Below are 21,537 nucleotides of genomic sequence, written 5' to 3'. Positions count from 1 at the left end.
CCAGAACATGCTCCACCTTCATCACTTGACTCTGTTGGTTTTGGTCAGTTTCTGGACTGTACTGGTAGTTCAATATCACGGTCCAATGATATAGACCCCTCACAATTTCTTTCTAATATCAGGATCTTTTTTAAATAGAAAAATGATGGATATCAAAAGTTGATATGCATCATTTTAGAGATAAAAAAAGAACGATGCTACTTATACTCAATGACACTTTTAGAATCAATAAAATGCTTTGAATACCCCCTCCAATGAACCATGATAAAGATCAATAACTGACATTATCAAAATCTAGGCGGCATATCAGTTTGGTCCCCCTTTCAACAAAAGACAAACAGCACAAAACTACAAGCACAGTGCTCCCTTGAACTATTTTAAATGTGAAGATTAAGTACGAAATTAGAGATTTTTAATTTACCTTCAAAGCCATCATTGTCAATGTCACCAAGATTCACTATAGATTCCCCAAATCTTGCAGCATATTTGTCACTTCCGACGAGCTCTCTTTCCATTTCAACCATCACAGCTCCCTAGATAGGGATGGGAAGAAAGATGTCATTATAAAACTGCCTGACAACCTGACACGTGATTTACTGCTATAATTGGATATGGATTTTTCGAATGCATCAAACCACAGATAGAGCTTCAGTACACACATCCCAGTTCAATTCAATAAATATTTATTAAGTCAGCACATATAATAGCATGATTAGAGCTAAGAGGACATGGGAAATTGTCGAACTCGTGATCCCCAGCTTTGAAAATCCAATAAATCATTTTAATAATTCAATTTAACAAGCATTTATTGAGCTCTTGCTAAAGGCAATGTACTAGGCAGAGTGAACCAGTAAAAGGGGCAAAGGAGAAGCATGTATGTATGTATGTATGTATGTATATATGTATATATAAATGTATATATAATGTATATGTATATGTATATGTATATATATATATATATATATATATATATATATATATATATATATATATATATATATCCCCTCCAGGAACCACAGATACAAGATGGGCTTTATACAAGCATGTGCATGACTTTCAAGTACAAATTACTTTGCACTAATGAGACAAAGGGAAAATAATTCTAACTGAAGCAAGGAAGCAATAAGGAGCAGGAAGGAAATACGACCTGAGAGAGACTTCACAAAGCAATATGCAAGGTGGCTACTGCAAGGAAGGTGGCTGTGCTCTACAGAAGAAGTGATCAGTGAAACAGCTACATGTGTGAATTAGAGATATATGTTCATATCTGCCATATAGTTATTAATTAATAAACATACATATGAACATGACAACAAAGACAAATTGCTGCCTTACAGTACATAACAATGGATTAAAAGGGAAATTTACTCTTTCTGAAAGAAGCCATAGAAAGCCATGAGAGGTCTCTGAGATAACAGGTGATGTGACTTGAGCTACCCTATAGAAACTTACCCAAGCAGCAATGAACTGATCAAACATCATCTTTGAAGTCGAAGGTGCGTTGTTATTGTATATAGGATGAAATGTCTAATAATGCTGTGATAGAGCTCTGATCAAATCCCACATTTTAAAAACAAATTCCGTTCTCACAGTCTTCTCTGGTAAATCTATTCTTCATTCCACAAACACACATTTTATGCTTTGCCAAGTTTTCTTTTATTACAGGAAATTCCTATTTTCTCTCTGTCTATGTCTCTCTGACTCTCTTTGTCTCTCTGTCTCTCTGTCTCTCTCTGTTTCTCTGTCTCTCTGTCTCTGTCTCTGTCTCTCTCTCACGCTCTCTCTCTCTCTCTCTCTCTCTCTCTCTCTCTCTCGCGCGCGCGCGCGCGCACACGTGCACTCTCTCTCTCTAATACTTCTTTATTGAAATGTTTTTTGACCCAAAATAAAGCATATCTACTTTGAAAGTACTTATCCCCTGCCATTTACCATGATGCATTCTAATGATTCCTCCATAAATGACATCTCACCAAATCCTGAATTTCAGGAGTGATAACTGGGATTATTTTCAGCTTTTTTGATAGTATTTTCCATTCCAAATTCTCACTAGGGGTCATTTTTGTTCTAAATGAGTTAAAATTTTGAATTCATCTCTATGGATGTAATCACTACCATTTATTTGGAATGGGATTAAATCCAAGAAGTGAAGGATAAAGTGGGCTGGCTCCTTAGGAAATGAATAAAGGGAAGAGAGATGGGGCTTCAGTGAAGACACATTATGTACAGCCTCAAGACAATGCTGATTTAGAAGAGTTCCAGGAGAATAAGTGGAAATTGCTCCTGTTCAAGTAGTCTACAGTCATCAGGAATAGCAACTAAGTGCTCACCGAGGACTCCTGAGAGCTATTTAATAGATTAGGTCAAAACCCAAGCCCTTCAAGTAACCTTCGTTCTTTTAGTTTATTGACAATAATTCTGGAGTGTCTGCCTGTCTAGAACTTGCATGGGCCATGAAACAACAAACCAGCTGAGTCCTCTCCCATGTTAGCCCAGACACTGGCAAACGAGGAAAGGAAAACATTGTGCTTCTTAGTGGCTAGTGCTGTCTCAGAGAATTCATAGGTAAATGCAAAGAGAAGAAGAGAAATCCATGCTATGGGATTTGAAAATGGAAACCAGTTGCTAAGCTGATCTCAGTGTTCAACAGCAGTGCTTCTGGGTAAGTCGGGGGAAAGGCAGCCTAGTGAGCAGACTCGTCCTTTGCTCCCTGAGCTTTCCCTCTGTTCATATTTGGATTTTGGTCTAAGATTTCAGGGGAGGAAAAATGTTCCTCTACTTTAGCAAGGATTTTTATTGTTAAACTATTTTTTAAACATTTCTTTGTTAAGAGAAATATAACAGATATTTGCTACCAGGGAAAACTGAGAGATATTGCTGAGTAAGGGTAAGTAAACACAGGGAAGGCCATCTGGGGATGGGGAAGTACAAATGTGTTGTTTGCATGCACCTATTAATGAGATCTGAGATATGCCTATACCAGAACAGGGAAGTGGGAAGGGGTGGATGGGGGGTTAGGGGCAGGGAAGAGGGCTATGGGACTTTCAGGGAGTGGGGAGCCAGAAAAGGGGAAATCATTTGAAATGCAAATAAAAATATATCGAATAAATAAAAAAATAAAGAAAGTCCAGGGAACCTCTGCATATGTAACCCTCTAGTCTATATTCAGAACTTTAAGACTTCCATCCTAGAAGCCTAGAAGCCTTTTCTTTTGCATTGTATAGAGTTTAGCATGACATTGGAAATGAAAAATTATTAAATTCTCTGAAAATTTTGAGTAAGCAAGTGTGCCTTGCTAAATCTTGACTAAAAGATGTTGTGTCCTAGAAAATGAACCTGTTTTCTTACAAGCCTGCTCTTATTTTCAAACCAAGGGAGTAAATACTGCTCATATCTTAAAATAAATGATATTCAGTAGTTATATAATTTATTAATGTAGCCACTTCAGAATAAATGATGCCAATCTCATATTATTTTATAATCTAATCCAAAGGAAGTGTGTAATAGTATTTTATCAACACATCTCATTTCTGTTTGCAAGCCAAGAAGTTGAAGACAATGAATGCTTCATCTGTTCCTAATAACTTACTAGTTTTCCTAGTAAAACTAACTAAATTATATAAGAATAATAATTATTGAGTTATATAAACATCTATTTTGAAGTGCTTCAAAAACTATTCTTCCAAATTATATTTGTGTGAAAATTAAACTAAAGGAAATTTTAATTACTAGAGTGAACTCACACAAGCTGTGTACATAGATTCCTTTGTGTCCTGTCTAATATTTCTAAAATAGCTATTCATTGGCAAGCTCTGTTTTATGTTCAGAGCATCAACACAGAGTAGAAATTTTACTCTGGTTCATCAAATAAGTTCAAGACTAGATCTTTGACCTGACAAAAGTGCTCAGTGGATAAAAGCACTTGCTGTAAAGGTCTCATGATCCAAGTTGGATCCCAGGGATATGCAGTAGAAAGAGAGGTCTGTTTCCCTCTGACCTCCACATATGTACCATGGCACGGATAAGCATGTATGCACGTACATCGTGTGCCTGTGTACACAAACACCCTAATTTCAAAAAGAACATATAGTGTCAGAACTCTGAAGTAAGAGCAGTTTCAGTCTGAATTATAATTCATGAACGGCTTCCAGTTTGGGGACTATCAGACCTACCACACCAGAGTTGATGTACACAAATACTCTTCCTTCCTCTCTGATGGTGCTCTGCATGGGAGCCCCAACAAGGAGGTCTGAGAAGCCATCTGCGTTGAGATCCACCGCACAGACAGACGCTCCGAAGTATGAGCCAAGCTGTTCCAAAGCAAAGCACAGGCGCAGTGAGAACATGTGGCGCTGTTCACAGAAGCCCTCAGCAACCCCAAAGGCAGAAACGTATTTACCTTTTTACCCTTCATTTCATATATAATGCTCAGTTCTCTTTCATTAATGCTGAATATATATGCCTACAATTGGGGAAACAACCCAAAGATGTTTACTTTCTTGTCAAATTTTCTCTTTAAAAAAAAACCCAACTTATTTGTTTAATCAAAATATCAACCTCTACAACATGTAAATGTACAAACATTAAATATCCAGTGTTTAATAAAATTGTTACCACTGCAAATTTTAAGAGTGATATGCAATATTAGTATTTACATTGATACGCTTGACTTGAAACCCTATTATCTCAAAAATGAACTTTTGGATCCCATAGAAAAGAAACAGAAAAGGGTTTACCAAAGAAAAATTTTTCCAGTTCCCAATATTCATGTGGCAAAGTAGAAAAATCTAGAGCTAGAATTATTCAATTCTATTCTTTCTAGTCTTACCATACAGCATGACCTGTCTCAAGTCCATCTTATTAAATGGTAACAAGTACATTTATTCTCTGGGAATCTATAGATAATTATACTTTATCTATTTATTATCGTATTATCTTATCTTTAAATTTGTTATCTATATATCATCAATTTACTCATAGCAATGCCTCATTTAAGTTATATAATTCCCCTTAAAATTTTCCAGCTAAATTTCTTTGAGAGCTATAAATAAATCTTGAACAGATTCAACAGATGCAATATATTTTTTATCATTTTAATCCTATATTTTATTTACAGTGTCCCTTTAACACTTGACTCTCTCATATAATCTATTCAAGATGTTGTGAAGAAATAGAAGGAAAAGGAAAGTCTTACTTTTCCTATTTGTTCGTGTTGAGGGGCTCCTCCCACGACTTCGGTAGTATGTGGACTTAGAAAATGTCCAGCTCCAACTGAGTAACCTGTATAAAAGGAAAGGAATACATGAGACACATCATTCACAGCAGACATATGCTTTTCTAACTCATTGCGTTTAGTTACCTAACCTATTCAAAATAAGGTAACCAAAACTATTCAAAATTACTACTTTACAGAGAAGCCCCAAAACACTTATATTAACTTAAAATGGTCATTTAAGCAATTTGAAGATATATATTATAAAAACAATGATATGGGTTTGAATTTCCAAGCTCTCAATATTGAAAATATGACCTTGACACTTGATCTGTTATTCCCTGTGTGATATGATTAGCAATGGTCTTCCAGGATTACAGCTGTAACATCAGAGAGCACACAAAACTCTGAAGCTTTCAAATGGCAATCTTTACGGGTTTCATGCAATCTTTCTATTGCATGGACTTTACATAAAGAAATAACTTTACATAATAAGAGAAATAAGATGGGTTACATTTCTTGCAATACTTTAAGCCATACTTTAATCAAATAAGGGAATGTCCTATGAATTCTGTTGGAATGATAGTAATATACTATTTGTTTTATTACTGCCCTTTCTGAATACAAAATGTTCACTTTTAAAACACATATGGCTCAAGTAAGCCTATGATTTGTACAAAAGAAAAACACAGAACATATGTACTTTACTGTAAAGAGAAACAATGTCACAAAATTTGTATTTTGTTGAAATATAGGTGACAAATATGATATTCTTGTTTTGTGAAATAACAATGAGGAGGAAGTAAAAAGGATAATAAAATGGTTAAACTCTGAGAAACAATCTAAGATAATCTTAAAGGAAAGCTTCTATAAGGACAAAGTAAAAATTCTGAGGTTTAGAATATACTTCATGATGCTCTCCTTGAGCTAAGATGTTATTTAGGATGATCCATTGGTTTTCATTTGCTAGTCAAAGAATTAATGCATATATATTCAAGGACATCTGTTTAAATGAGGGAATTAATACAGAGTTAGCATAAAAACTTCCTAGGGAGTCAGGAGTGGTGTCACACACCTTTAATTCTAGCATTCATGAGTCTGAGGTCAATTAGGGCTACATCGTGAGACCTTGTCTTAGAAAACAGAAAAAAAAAAGAGGAAGGAAGATGGAAGGAAAAGGAGGCAATAAAGGAAGGAAAAAATAAAGGAATAAAAGAAGGAATTGGTGGTGATAGGGCTTTATAAGAAATAGTAAGCATTCACCAGTTCCACATAAGGACACAGGAATGACAACTATAGTTACCTATGTCAGGATAACATACACAGTTAAAGAAATAAAATTGACTTCATGCTTAATTGAGACAGTTTTCGATGTACCTAATTGTTACTGGCCAATAGGATGCACATATAATTTCTAAGGCACAGATAATTTAAGTTGGTCAAATTTTTACAGTACCTAAGTAGCTTCCAAACTTTACTTGATTCTCTTTGTCTAAAAATGCTTTATATGTGTTTGTAGTTATATTGTAGACAAAGACAGAGCCAGTCCAGTATGATGATCCTGGGGCCCCCATCACAATTAATTCCTGCAAGAGAAAAACTCATCATTTGAAAGTTAAATCTTCCCACACCAAATCTCTTACAAATATACAACATTCTAGGCAAATAGTTGGGAAATGCATTTTATACAGAAGCTTAAAAATGGGAACATTTTACTAATTTAGAACCATACATTAAATAGACAGAAAAGCTAAGACTAGGACTTTAGAAAAGAAACTCTGGAACTTTGTCTACTTTTACCAGCACGTTTCAAATATCAAAGGTAGGGCCATTAGACACTAGAATATGCTTTGGGGACAAAGGCAATGTGGGTCAGTGAAAGACAATCATCTGTGTGTAATTCATTAGGGTTCATTACCAGGATAATCATGTGTTACCAGAGAGTAAAGGAGGCTTAATTTATTTCAATTTGCAAAAATCACTGAATAGTGTCCCTAACAATTTCAGCTCACATAATAAAAAGACTAGTGAAATTTAGGACATATTTTATTCTAACTAGGAAGGAAGGAGGGAAGGCTGTTGCCTCTGTTGCAATAAAAAGTCAGAGCAACCAAACCTAATTAACATGTAGTATATTCTTTAATTGTGAATTTTCAGGTACTCAGTTCAATATAGACTAAAGAAAGAATTGTTATAACATGTATAGAAAAAGTGAATCTAAAATGATACAGTCTTATTCCCATGGAGTTAGAAGACATTTATAAAATTATAATGGGTTTCTGAGAAAACATTAAACATTTATTATTTATTATTATTAATTATTATTTAAACTGAGGACAAGATATAATTAAGTTTTATGTAGAGGGAAGAGTTTGGGATTGTCTCTGATTTTCAAGGGTATTATAAGTTTAAGCCTCACTACTATTATAAATTTAATTAAAAAGGACTCGTATCTCCTTCACCTTCAGCTAGGAATTAAAAACAATCTATACTTGGATAGATATTTTTGTCTTTGAAGCTAGCAAAATAAATAACTACTTTAGATTTCCACTAAATTCTTAGTAGCAGGGATAATCTTTAGTGTGGATTTTAGCTGATCCTATGTAGAAGTAGCCATTTACAATTTTACAATTTACAAAATTGCAATTTATGATTTTCTAAAATTATATGTAAAATAATTAATGGTATAAACATGGTAGTAATAGTCTACAGCATAAGATTACTTAAATGTTACTTGGTAAGTCTAGAGGAACTCCAGAATTAAGCTTCTGCATATGCACAATTACTGGAGCTATTATTAAGCTGTTACCTGTGTGTAAAAACTAGATATTCCAGCTTGACACGATGCAAAATGGTCTCCAAATTTTCTCACATAATCTAAAACAGAAATTCAACATTTGTTAAGACAAATTGGAACTATATATTTTAAGACAGAGTTAGGCTGTAGAGCCCAGGCTGGCCTTGAACTCAAAATCCTTCTGACTCAGTCTTCTAATTGCTCAGGTTTAATTCTTCTGATAATGACCACCCACCATAAGCCTCTTATCTTTCTAAGAGGCCTTTACAAGTATGACTCTTAAGATCTCTGTCTTATGCTTTTCTTTTGAAAATAACAGTAATCATCATAATTTAAGGCATTCAGGTGTCCTTATTAACCTTCAAATTATCATCGTGAATCACAAGTAAAGGCAGTTCTCCCTCTGTTTCCTCCTCATGGGAAGGATTTGCAACTTATACTAAAAGTTAAAATGAAGCAATGAGGTGAAAGGTCAAAAACTAGAATTTCAGTTTCCTGAGATATTACGTATATTGAAGGAGCATAACAGTATGTACGGTGGGACACACACAGGTAGAATGGCTATTCATTCACACAACTTAATACACTTTCTCTTCATGGTGACTTTTTGTCTGTATGTGGTCAAAACAATGGCAATCTACCTCCTTGGCAAAACCCCACAATAAGCTGTCATGATCCATATAACCCTCACGCTGTGCATCCTGTTGATAGATTCATTTGTCCGACAAAACTGGAACTCAGTGTCCTGTGATTGACACCTCCTCATCCTGCTCTACCCCTCACATCCCCAACTACTTGGCCACTCTTCCCCCCCCCCCCCCACACACTGTATTTAGTGTTTTTAGATTCCACTTATAGATGTGATTGATTATGTGTTGTTTTCTATGCCTGGTTTACAGTGTTCTCCACATTCACCCATGGTGTCCTAAATGGCAGGGTTTACTAAAGCTGGATGGCATTCCATTGTGTGGAAGCATACATGCACGCACCACCAGGAGCCCTTTACTCACACACTCCTGAAAGGACCACGGAGCTGTGTGGACTTTCTCTTTTCTCTGTCTTGAGCACCTTCTGTAGAGTCTTTCATGATGCTGCAGTCGTTTGTACTTGTGCTACCTTGGCTAACATTCACCTCTCTTCTTTTGGGGAAAATAACATTTCAAAAGATAAGAGGCGATATTTCCAAGTTTGGCTTACATTCCTCTATGGTTAGTAACACCAAGCACCCTTCGTAAAACCATCAGCCGTGTCTCTGCTTTCATTGGAAAGAAAAGATCTTGGTTTTGCTGACTTGTGATCAGGTTACTGGTTTGGTGGCATCCCTTTGACGAGATCCCATATGTACTTGGGTAGTTATTTCCACATCTGAGAATGTTTGCACATGCCTGGTCCGTTCCCCAGCTTCTCTCTCTGCTCACTTGATGATTTCCTTAGCTGTGCAGAAGCTTTGCTGCTTGCCCTACTTGTCGTTTGTCTCTTTCCTGTTGTAGCTTGAACTTTTGTTGTGATCTCCAGGAAATCATTTCTCTCTCTGCTACTCTTCGGGGTTATAGGCTGAGGGCTGCACATTTAAGTTTTTGTTCTATTTTGAGTTTACTTGTAGGTATTGTGTAAGAATCTAATCTCAATCTTTTGCAGGTGGATATTTAGTTTTCTCATGTTAATTTATTGAGATTATCCTTTCCTTCCTTCTTTACCTCACAGAAAGAATCCAGACCCATATGGACCTGTAAGGTCTCTTACTGCAAAGCCCTATGCTAGATCCTTTGGGGGATTATTAAGTGACACAGCCCTGCTTCTTCTCCTGATGCTCTTTCATTCATAAACTTCTATGAAAAGAAATATGAAGACCACTTCTTCCTTGTGACAAATTACTACATCGATATATCTGCATTCCCTGTCATGTTTGCCACTCCTTTCAAGTATGTGCTGTTAATAAAGCTAGGCTAATACTAACTTTTAAAAGTATAGAGATAGGTATATTTTAGAAAAATAACTCCTGCAGGAAAATGTTTAATTACACAAAATAAAACTGTTAGGCAAAAGAGAATAATAAATATAGAGAAATCCAGACTGAGTTTTATTGCAATTGAAAATCTAATATTAGATTATCTAAGATTATCTATTAAATTATCTAATATTAGATAATATCTAAGATTAATCTTAAATCTTCTTGACTTCAAAGGTAAAATATAAAGTTATTACAAGGATATTCTCCATGACATCAGAATCCACACATGAAAGATCCTAAAGTGATCAGAATCAGTAAGTAATTTTAAGTATGTGTTGAAAGTTCTGACAGGTAAAGTTATCTTTGTTTGATAAGGGAGATGATAAAATAGTATTTTTTATCATTAGAAAGGATTGGCGTTCATCATATTTTTAGTGTTCTAAGGACAGTTTAGAGTTATTGCTTGTTATAAATATCATCTCGAAAGCTATTGACATTTGTCCCAAAATCTAAGTTTATGTCCTATTCTGTACATAAAATACAGATTTCCATTAAGACAGAGTTTTCCAAATTTAGAGCAGGTTAGTGCTTCTCAACCTTCCTAACACTTTAATAAAGCTCCTCATGCTGTGGCAATCCCAATCATAACATTAGTTTTGTTGGAGTTCATAAGTGAAACTTTGTTACTGTTATGAATTATAATGTAAATATCTATGTTTTTTGATAGTCTAAGGTGACTTCTGGGAAAGTGTTGTTTGACCCCAAAGGAGGTGTAATCCACAGATTGAGAACCAAGAGGTGCTCTAGACACCAAAGCCTTACTTCCTCAAGGAATACATAAGAGCTGGGAAAAAGGAAAGTGGAAAGGCATTGCTTTTAGTAACGCCTTTAATCCTTTTAAAAACTCCTACAAATTTCTAGTAAAACAGAAAATATTTTCTTTATAATAAGGATTTTCCATGTACTTTCATGACTTTGAGGATTCTATGTCTCCCTGACATTAGACGTACTTATAATAATTTGAAAATAAATTTAGTATAAAGTTGGATAGTTACCAACTAGCTTCCACAATTATTCAAATGAAAATGAAGAATTGCTTTTCAAAAGCATGGCATGTTTGTATAAGGTATCGCTATGACACCAAGTAAATGAAGGAAGGATATTGTAAGTTAACTATGGCCATGTAAAAGATATGCTTCCTCTTCGAGCAGGCAAAAATGCAAATGCAAATGACTGAAAGCCTTCCTTTGCTTCTCTTCCTCTAGTTTGGTCATGTCCCTCTTACCTTGGTAACATGGGGCCATCCTTTTACTTAGTTCTGTTCGCAAATCAGAAGGCATCCCATAGCAAATGCCAGTGGGGAGTTTGTTGTCATTCCTCATGTAAAATATATTTTTCCACCTGTGTCCACAAGTCTGAGTAAAACAAAAAGTCAAACAAAAATATGAAAGTCATACCTAGCAGGTCTGATTCCAAGACTGGTCTTGGCCAATGGACCCACTTCAATACCTACCACGATAGATCCATTTTCTCCAGGCTGTCTGGAAAGTGTTACCCCCAGCCACTGGTTATCTCGCTCTTCCAAGCATGTCTTCCCACAGGGCTCTCCACTGGGGCTTCCTGCAGCATTTGGGAAAAAATCTTATCCGTTTTGTTGGAAACAATGTTTTTCTAAAGGTGTAGAGTAGTTAAAGCTAGACCCTTACTTCCAGGGTTTCTCTTCCCCCAACTTTGTCTCATCTTATATTCAGTTCAACTAGAGTAAATGTGAGTTGCTCTCTACTGACATAGTTGTTCTCCACACAAGCTGAATCTTCTTTGTTGAAATGAGCTCTGAGTGATGTTGTAGAGATCATGAAGAAGTGGCCTCAGTGGTATAGGAGGTAGCTAATTAACGGGAACAGGAGGAAGGTCCACTTGATACAAAACAGGCTGATGTTTGGAAAAGAATTTGTGTTTTTTCTTCCTTACCCATTTATTAGCATCAGCCAAGCACTTCTGAAAATGACTGAGTAGACAGTGGAGTATATAATTAGCATACCAATAATGCATAGCCTTTGAAACAAGGTTTCAAAAAGCGTTTGGCCTGTGCTTTAGGCTTAGTGGAATGAATAGTGTTTTCAACAATGATAAAAGTTCTTTGAAAACAATATGGTGTCGGGGGGGGGGGGGATAGGCACACTTTGGCAAATGCATAAAGTACAGAAACAGCCCAACATAAAGGTACTGCTCAGGTGGGACGCAGCCCTGCTAAAATGTACAGCAGTCATCTTTATGACAATGATCTTTTATTTGCCAGCACAAACCTTCAGCTTTTGAGCGGGAGCCCCAGTGAAATTCTGTATTAAAGTGATTTCTCATCACTAACTGGAGGAAGAAAAAAAGCATTAGCATCGATTTGATGAGGTGAGTGTACCAGAGGCTGGAATTCTTTACTTTGAACACTGGTCACAAGTTTTTATAGTTTTATAACAAAATGTCCCACATGCGTCTTTGTATCATTAACTACATGTTTTCCTCCTCTCTGACCTTAAGCCTAGGTAGAGTTTCCTAGGAACACTCATGATGTCTACATACATAAAGATAATATATTTAAAAGGAAATCATTTGTATTGACTTTCCTGGGTCATAAAGATTCTGTGGAAGAAGTGTAGGAAGATATGAATATATTTGTGGGTTTCAAAACATCATTCGCAGAAATACCTAATGAGTTCATACAACCAAACTTAAGGGAGCTTCCCAAACTCTGCCAGAGTCTTATTCAGTGGATCCAACTAGCCCTGTCTGTTCCAAGGGCAGCTTCAGATAAGGTCAGAAGCATGGTTAGCACAGAACATTGATAAATGCTTTGTTGGCTTGGTTTCCTGGAAACCAATGATGTCTTCTACTACTAATGGACAGTCTGGGAGAGATAGACTCGGAAACAAGGCAAACAGACTCAGAGAAAGAACACTGCTAAGCAACAAGAAGAACAGTTCGTTGTAGTCCAAACCCTGATAAAGTGTAGTCCTGATATACACAGAGCTTCCTGTGTGAAAATTATGAAAGAAAGAAAGGCTGGAGAGAGAAGAAAGAGGAAAGAAAGGAAAGACAGGAAATGGAACATGTTTGTAATCTGTTCCATTATACACTCCACTTTGTATGCTCTTAGCCATCATCTTCCAGCTCCAATAAACTCCACTTTAATTGCTGAGAAGTATTCAGTCAATAGGGTTAGCTGTCTAACACAGGAAGCTACTAGGGCTACATGATTCCATACAATACAGGAGAAGTAAGAAGGGAGGCCAAAGGACAATTTAATTTTCACTGGGATTCAGTTTTCAGTTGGAATTGTCTTTAAAACCACCAATATTTTAAAATTAATGTCAAAAGCATACTGGCAAAGGTAGATCCAGGCTATGTGCAGTTGAAGCTCTGTTACCATAGCAATAAATGATATATAATCGAAAATCTGAAACTATTTTTAAAATTATAGTCAACACCAGCCAATCCACCTCCAGTTGTCATTGGTAAAGACAGGACTGCATGGGCCTCTGAATGCCACTTTCCCTAGTTGAACGTGGATGGAAAAATGGGTGTTTTCCTCAAGATTAGGTTTGGTATTTGCAAACAAATGTTCTCTTCTATAGTTAGTCAGCAGAAGTTTAAAAACAACGAACACAGTGCTTTGGAACCACACAAATGATATCATGCGAATTTGCTAGCTGAACATGGCCCAGAAGTTCATATGTGCAAGAATAGCATCCTGCATGCAATTATGTGTTTCTTAGCTGAGCTGTTCCCTATGTTTATAAATGAACATTAGAGATACCTTTGCCAAGCTAAGCTGTTATCTGTTTCATCCAAGCTGCTTCCTGCGCAGTAGTGTTAGCCCTGCAGAAGACAGTTACTGCTGTTACTGCCTTGCCTTCCTGTTCTCTGTGCCCCTTTCTTATCATTTCAGCCCCTATCTCTCCATTTCTGAGTCCTCCAGAAGGACTTCTGAACGACCTAGCTCGTTTAGAATGACTTCTCTGAGAGTCCTTAAGGTCCTAGGCTTTTATTTCCTGTGTTGTCCAAGCCCCACTCTTCCCTTCCTCTTAATTCTCTGGTTAAAGCAAAGATTCTTAGAAACAGAACAAAGAGCCCTCCAGAAGCCACAAGAAGAGATGTTTACTTTGACATGAAACGTGGTCAAACTTTCTCAGGATTCAAGTGGTGAGGTTAAGCTGCTCTTGAATGGGGGATGTGGAGGCTGGGGTTAAGTAAGACTAGACACAGTCTTTCACATGTGTTATTATGTGGTCTCAACAACAGATGCTTTCTAATGTATAGGTCTCTGACTTATGGTAATTAAAATATATTTACATACTATGTGTATATATTAAATGACATAATGTCTATCATTTATCTACTTTACAGAAAAGACTCTCAACCTTAGAAGTCAAGGGCTCTTACTGGTATAGGTTGTGAACACTGGGAAGAGTTTATGATGATTCATTAACCAGTAGGAAGAAGAACTTTGTTTTGACTGGCTGCGGACATTTGTTTGCAACTGTAGCTCCCTGCTTCTATGGTTTAGCACTGACCTTATTCACCTTGATTGTGGCCAAACTTATTAGTCATTATCCCATCCCAGCACAAAACCCAGAAATATGTGCTAAAAATCAAACTTTATAAATGGAAAACAATAACCAGTCTTCTATTTGTGTTATGTGGCTTGATTCAAAATAGTTCAAAAGTATGACTGTGAAGCCATAAAGAAAATTCATAAAATAATAAAATTGCCAAGAATTATTTTAACAGGCATACACTTACATATACATACATATTCCCCCCATACACACTCACACATACACACACACACACATGCACACTGTGATTATTTCTTCATTTTGCTTCTTGACATTGCTTCCCACAGAGACAATCCTCAACTTCAACCACAGTACAGAAAGACTTTCAGCACTTGTTATTAGGCAAAATCAGTTCCAGGAATAGTCTGCAAGTCACCACACCAGCTCTGGAATTTCCTTGGTTTCTGCAACACTTTCTCCTTCTCTTTGGGAATGCCAGAAAGATCTCAGCAGAAGAGTCAAGATACCATCTTATGGTCAAGAGAAAAGCATACCGTCTTATGCTTTCCTTAGACCTCTGAGACTTCCTTCCCTCAACCTCTGTGCTTCTGAATCAACTGTTCTTTGTGAAGGAAGTGAATGGTCCTTTGATCACCTAGAAGAGTTTTAAACAAATACTAAACACTATCTGTGCTCCCTCCCCCAACATCAGTGCTCAAACACGCTGCTGCTGGGGGGAGACCTGGCCATTAGCATTTAAACATATCTCCCAGGTAACTGCATTTGGGGGTTGAAGCTGGGCTTATGAACTGTTTCAACAATGTAGGCACGCCTTTTCCTGTATAATTACTGGGAAACCTGCATTGCTTTCAAAATAGTAATGGAAGATCTGTCCTATTGGGTTTCAGCTAGGTAATAAGAGTAGACAATTAAATACTAAACATATTTTCTTCATGAAAAATTTGGTATTCCTTTGGACAGAGGTGACATGTGCAAAGACTGTCCCAAGAAAGCTAATTTTCATGAATGTCCTTGACGACCACAAAAAATCCATATTTTATTTTACCCAATGTCACGCTACAATGATTTATAATCCCATTTTCAAGTCAGCTTATATATTACTAAGCTAAACTTTTAGCAAATCAAATCTGTTCCATGATTGAAAAAGTATTTCACATGGTTGAAAACAAAAGAGGTCAGCAGAAATTAGCATCTGATGTTTTTCCACTCTTTTGCACTAGAATGACTAATTTGTGGCACAGTTGAATTCATCTCCCCAGTATAAATTAAGGAAAAAAATAAATATTAAAAACTATCCCCCTTAGTCTAAGAATTAAGCCCATTCTTACTTTTTTCAAATTGAGGAAGAAAATAGGATGTGTGTGTGTGTGTGTGTGTGTGTGTGTGTAAAACTAATTATTTCTACCAGTAATACAAATCCACATATAAACAAAAATTAGAAATTTTAATGGGCAAAAGTAAGATTGCTAACTGGGTACTCTCCTTAAACACACTTACTTTTATTTTGCTGTTCTCTTCCTTGTATACTAATAATACTCCAAAAATCTAGCTGGACAATGGAGGGCTAGATATTCAGTCTTCTACATCACCCCAAGGAAGAGAGACTGGGTGTGTTTTGACAATAGCACTCTGGTAGCGTAGAACACTGCTGCTCACATAGCAGGAAGGTACTTGATACACAGTTGTAAAAAGGGATTTTGGGTTATATTATGCCACCATAAAAATCCCTTATTAGATATGACAAAAGACCATAATATTTTCACCAGACTCAGAGGTGGAAGAGTCCCTTTGTTTCTATACCTCCTAGTTTTCTTCCACAATTCTATTTCCTTGAGTTTTAAGACATAGTAACAAGTAGTGTGGTGGAAAGAGCACTTGAGATTGAAGATCTTTCCAAGTGTGACTGGGAGTAGGGAGACTTAAGATGGTAAGTCAAGTGGGACCTGTGCGTTCCTGTAGGGGACAAGACAAGTGTGATTTATTTGGACAAGAATGGAACATGAAACATATGTGAACACTAGATGATGATATTATCAATATTATCTTAAGGGTTTCGTTAAACACTAAGATGCATGTAGGTTATAGCATAATCCTCTTGTATACATAGCCCATCACTTTATAGGAATCCTCAACATGAGCACTGTTTTATTGTCACAACAATAAGGCCAGAAGACTGCATTATTAATCCCTTTATTCAAAGGAAAATTGACTCATGTTAATGTGTAAAATCATGTTTGTACATGTACACATGTAATGTGTAAAATCATGTTGTAAAATCATGTTAATGTGTAAAATCATGTTGTGCATGTTGGTTAATGCTTATGGGTATTTAGAGGTTAACACAAGAGGAGTTTCAGTTGCTCGCTGCTGTATTTTTTTTGCAGTAGAGTCCCTCACAAAACCCAGAGTTTATCTATTTAGCTGGACTGGCTGGACAGTGAGATCCAGGAACCCTGTTTCTATCTCCCCTGTGCTGAGAACAGAGGCTTGTTACCATGTCTGGCTTTCACATGATGCTGGGAGTTGGACTCAGGTCCTCAGCTTGCAAGAAACTCACTTCACCATCTGAAGCATCTCACCTTAAACTGAGTTCCTAAGTCTTAAACTAAGTCAAGAACCTGCCCACATTTATGAAGCCAGTAAGTCGAAAGATTGCAATTTTTAAAAATTGATAAAGTTGCTTTCTACAGTTCTAAAAAATCTACCATAGAATTCTACAAATGTTCAGCTATGTGAATTAACTGAATTCAATTTCACATTCTGAGTCTGGTTTTCTATCTGAGAGTGGGTAAAATATAATGAATCAGCCTATATTGTAAAATCAGCTTTTTTTTTAAAATTAGGTTCTCACTCTAACTCAAGTTGACCCAAAACTCATCACATAACTCATGAAAAGCCAACTTTGTATTGTCCATGGAGATTCTCCATTTCTTGACCCCTGTCCTGCCCTGCCACTCCCCTCTGCGTTAGTCACCTTCTTCAGTGTTGGGGCATTTCCACTGAAGGACCCACTGGGAAGGTCACCCTTCTTTCTAGACCTTTGAGGACTTGAGTGATGTGCTTTGCACTGGGGAAGGGTGGGACTTTTTGGTGAAATGGTATGTCTGGTTTATCTAGACACCTGTGTCACTGTTCTATGCATTCCCCAGCAGACATTTGGTGGGGGCACTCAGTCTGACTTTCTGTACTGTAAAAGAAGTTCACCTGCTCTTTCAGTCACTAATGGCGTACTTTCAGGTTTCAGAAAAATAACAAAAGCTCTTCCTTTAAAAGTTTCTTTTGTCTTTTAAATTTGGAGTTTTATTCTATTGCAAGATAAACATACATTTAAACATACATTGTCCATTCTACTTTTTCCATTAATCATAGAAGATTAATAACTCCCGCTTTGCCCTATGTTCTACAGAGTCATTAATTTAAGGTAACTTTTAAAAGTAAGTATTAATTGCTGAGTGAAAATAAATCTTTTAAAAATTCCATTATCTACACAAATTCAGACTATCAGAAAAAAAAATCCTGGAACTAAAGTGACAGATAAATTAACAGCTTATAAAATGCACCAGTACATGCAGATGAGGATTACAGAAACTTATGCCTGTGCATATGAGGCTGCCTAGTGCCTAGTAGGTGTTCAATAAATGGCAAATGCATTCAAGGAACATGCATTCTACTGATTTCAATTTAGACACCAGAGGGCGCCCACAGTGCCGTGAGATTCAGCAACAGCCTCTATCTCTAACCCAAATGGCCCATACGTTTAGTTTGTTCTACCAAACTAAGTACTTATAAGCCCATTATATTATACATTCTATGATTAAAACATGCAGTTTTATCACACGTCAAATTAAACATGGTGGTGATCCTTCTAAAAGATAACAGTGATGTGGGAATTCAATAGCAATTTGTATTGACAGATGATGAAGAGAAATGGAAACCATAGCACTGGCATTTTGAAGGTGGCAGAGGACACGAAAAAACATTAAATGTCCAAGATCCTGCAAATCTAGAGCCAAGCAAGAATGAAAAGATAACATTAAACGAAGACATTCTCAAATGTTTTCCTTTAGTTAAAAGAGGTCTTTAAATGTGAATTAGGCTGGCTAGCAAAATCTGATATTGGCTAGCAGGCATCCTCGATATATATGAAAAAATCTATAATCCACAAAAAATGTGTAAAGCCAGATACTGCAGTCCTTTGACTCTTCACTATTCTATTTGATGCTATGCCATGCTATGCTATGCTATGCTATGCTATGGTATGCTATCCAATCCCATCCCATCCCATCCCATCCCATCCCATCCCATCCCATCCCATCCCATCCCATCCCATCCCATCCCATCCCATCCCATCCCATCCCATCCTATTCTATTCTATTCTATTCTATTCTATTCTATTCTATTCTATTCTATTCTATTCTATTCTATTCTATTCTACTCTATTCTAAAGGTTTCCTATCACAGTTACTAGCACCACAATGTAGCCTTGAAACTTCATACATGGGACTTGATCCTGAATCATTCCAAAGCTTCAGAACTGTAGAAAACAAGGTGACTTGTGGAGGCCTCATTCTATGATCTGGGTCTCTACAGGTCTTTTAGTCGCAAGTTTCATCAAAATCCTCCAGAAAACCCATACAACTCCTTGTAATAGATAAAAGGGAAAAATGTGCTCCAATAGGTATATTTGGTAAAAATAACTTAGGAGAGTTACTTTCTTATTTACCCTATCTTTTTTTTTTGCACCAGCATAATTTTAATAGCTATAAACATATGTATTACATTTTCAAATTATTCTTGAAAAATTCAAATTACATAATCAAATTTATGATAATAGTAGGCATTATCATAAATATCAACATCAATATGAAGAGACTTTAACAAAGGGAAACTGACCACTTGTTGAAGGGCACACAACTAACTCCTGGTGGGTATATGGGGGTCAACACAGAAAGTGTTGACACAAGCAACCAGCTCTCTAAGTTAACCATTCAAATGTTGGTATTACTAACAATCCAATTCTGTACTAATTCCATTTTTAGAACAATTTAGAGCTAAAATTTGGTGACATTTGTTTCCAACATTAGAAAATAATAAAGGAAAAAAATTCTACTTTGATAGTTTTCAGGTAGTTTCTAGGATTTAAAGATTCATTTAGAAAACTAATATGAAAATTGAATAATTAAAATTTGCATGCATTTATTTATTTGTGTGTGCCTGTATCTGTGTGTATATTATGTGTATGTGTGTGTCTGTGTGCATGTGTGTGTGATGTGTGTATAATGTGTGTGTGTGATATGTGTGTGTCTGTGTGATGTGTGTGTGTGTGATGTGTGTGTCTGTGTGCATGTGTGTGATATGTGTGTGTGTGTGCATGTGTGTGATGTGTGTGTGCATATGCAAATGCTGCCCTATGAGCCTCCAGCTAGTTATTCTGCCTCCACTCCTGTTAGTCGACACAAAAAGTGCCTTTACCCACCCAAGCAAGATAGTACAAAATTCTAAATAGAAAATTAATCTGGGGAAATCTGCTTGCACTTAAAACTAGACTGGCAAGTGTTGAAAATGTTTTGTTCCTATTTTACAATTCACAGTTAAAATAAGTAGAGAAAGAAACTATAGATGGTCAGGGAGATAGGAAGGTTTGAGGAAAATCTGTGAGGGCTTGCCACACTGTCCTCGCCAGTGAAGGCACAGACCAGGATGAGGAGGTAAAGACATCAGGAGTCATTTCTCTGCAGTAAGTTGAAAAGGCTAGATAGAGCAAAGCATTGCAGAAACCATGATCAAATTCAATGCCCAGTAGTGCCTGAGCCGAGAATAAAGCCCTGCTGTAGAGGCTTCATGGGTGTTACAAACTGACACACCCATGCTGTGATTTGAGCCTAGCCTCCAAGGACTGAGAAATCTCTCCAGCCCAAGATGTAATTTGAAAAGAATATAACTAACTCATTTTACGGAAGTAGGCACTCTCCCTCCCAAATAAAGGTGTCTGAAAATAGGTATGTTTTATTATTTCTGAACATATTCATTATGAATTATAGTGTTTGAAAATTGAAAAAGAATGCTCATAATTTCTAAAAAGTAGCTATAAACTAAAGACATCAAAACAAACACGGATGTTACTGAGCCAGGTTCTGTCACTTATAAACCCAGTTCAATGTTCTAATTCCCCACACTGAGTTATTCATGAAACGTTTTGCTTTTTAAGGCAATCACTTCCTAACTACTGCTGATGCAGTCTCCTTGGAGGAATGCTGAGATAGGCAACAAAGCCTGAAAATCCCACTGACTCCATTCATTTGGTTCATATTGTGTTCTTCCTGTGTGATAATCAAAACCTATGAAAACCGGCTTACTCCTTAGCTCCCCCGACCCCCCATTCCAGAAAGCCTATCAGATGCACCTGACGTTTGTCCCTCGCAATGTATATCTAACATCATGAATGAATCACTTATCCCGTCTCTCTTGCTACCTAGACTGAGTTCACTGAGGCTTTCAGTCTCATGTTTATTTAACTTTATTTCTTAGATATAGCATGCTAAAGGGTTGAAGAAAAAACATGTGGGAAGGATTATTGTCTCTTGCTCTCATTCTAGTCTTTACAGTCTTCACCCGTTAAGACTAGTCTTCCCAAAGTTATTAATGGATAGATTTTCTCTAGCTCAGTGAAGCTACCTAAGTTCTTATCTTTGGGATGTCTAGGGCGTTTTTTTTTTTTTAACACTTTTAGTCATTCCTTCTCTAAACCCTCTCAACCTCTGACTTCCATGATACCAGATGCACATGATTTTCTCGCTGCCTCCTTGGCTCTCTCTTTCTTGTGTTCCTTCCTATCTTCCCCAGCAGTCCCCAACCATTTATAAGCCTTGGAATCATCTTTGGACCTCTGTAAATTCCTCCTTTCTTTCTTGGACAGACTCCTGAAGACTTAATTTGATACAGGGCTATTGGAACTGTTATTCTTAAACACCCGTGGACGGTTTAAGCTGAAGTGGAATTGAGTAAC

At 36.7% G+C, this 21,537-nt stretch overlaps 1 protein-coding gene across 1 annotated transcript in view; it reads right to left on the bottom strand.

Annotated features, from left to right (window-relative positions):
* Itga4 (integrin subunit alpha 4) overlaps positions 1 to 21,537 on the bottom strand; it is a 73,209-nt gene that overhangs the window by 43,739 nt on the left and 7,933 nt on the right. Inside the window, exons 3-10 of the mRNA XM_052182782.1 lie at positions 11,471 to 11,577; positions 11,243 to 11,372; positions 8,019 to 8,086; positions 6,666 to 6,795; positions 5,192 to 5,277; positions 4,397 to 4,459; positions 4,170 to 4,307; positions 422 to 533 (exon numbers count right to left, since the gene is read on the bottom strand). Coding sequence (XP_052038742.1) covers positions 422 to 533; positions 4,170 to 4,307; positions 4,397 to 4,459; positions 5,192 to 5,277; positions 6,666 to 6,795; positions 8,019 to 8,086; positions 11,243 to 11,372; positions 11,471 to 11,577 — 834 coding nt within the window. The remainder of the gene's footprint in view (positions 1 to 421; positions 534 to 4,169; positions 4,308 to 4,396; positions 4,460 to 5,191; positions 5,278 to 6,665; positions 6,796 to 8,018; positions 8,087 to 11,242; positions 11,373 to 11,470; positions 11,578 to 21,537) is intronic.

This window comes from Apodemus sylvaticus, chromosome 5, assembly GCF_947179515.1.
Source record: "Apodemus sylvaticus chromosome 5, mApoSyl1.1, whole genome shotgun sequence".
NCBI lineage: Eukaryota > Metazoa > Chordata > Mammalia > Rodentia > Muridae > Apodemus > Apodemus sylvaticus.
This window is presented reverse-complemented; position numbering and strand designations above follow the sequence as displayed.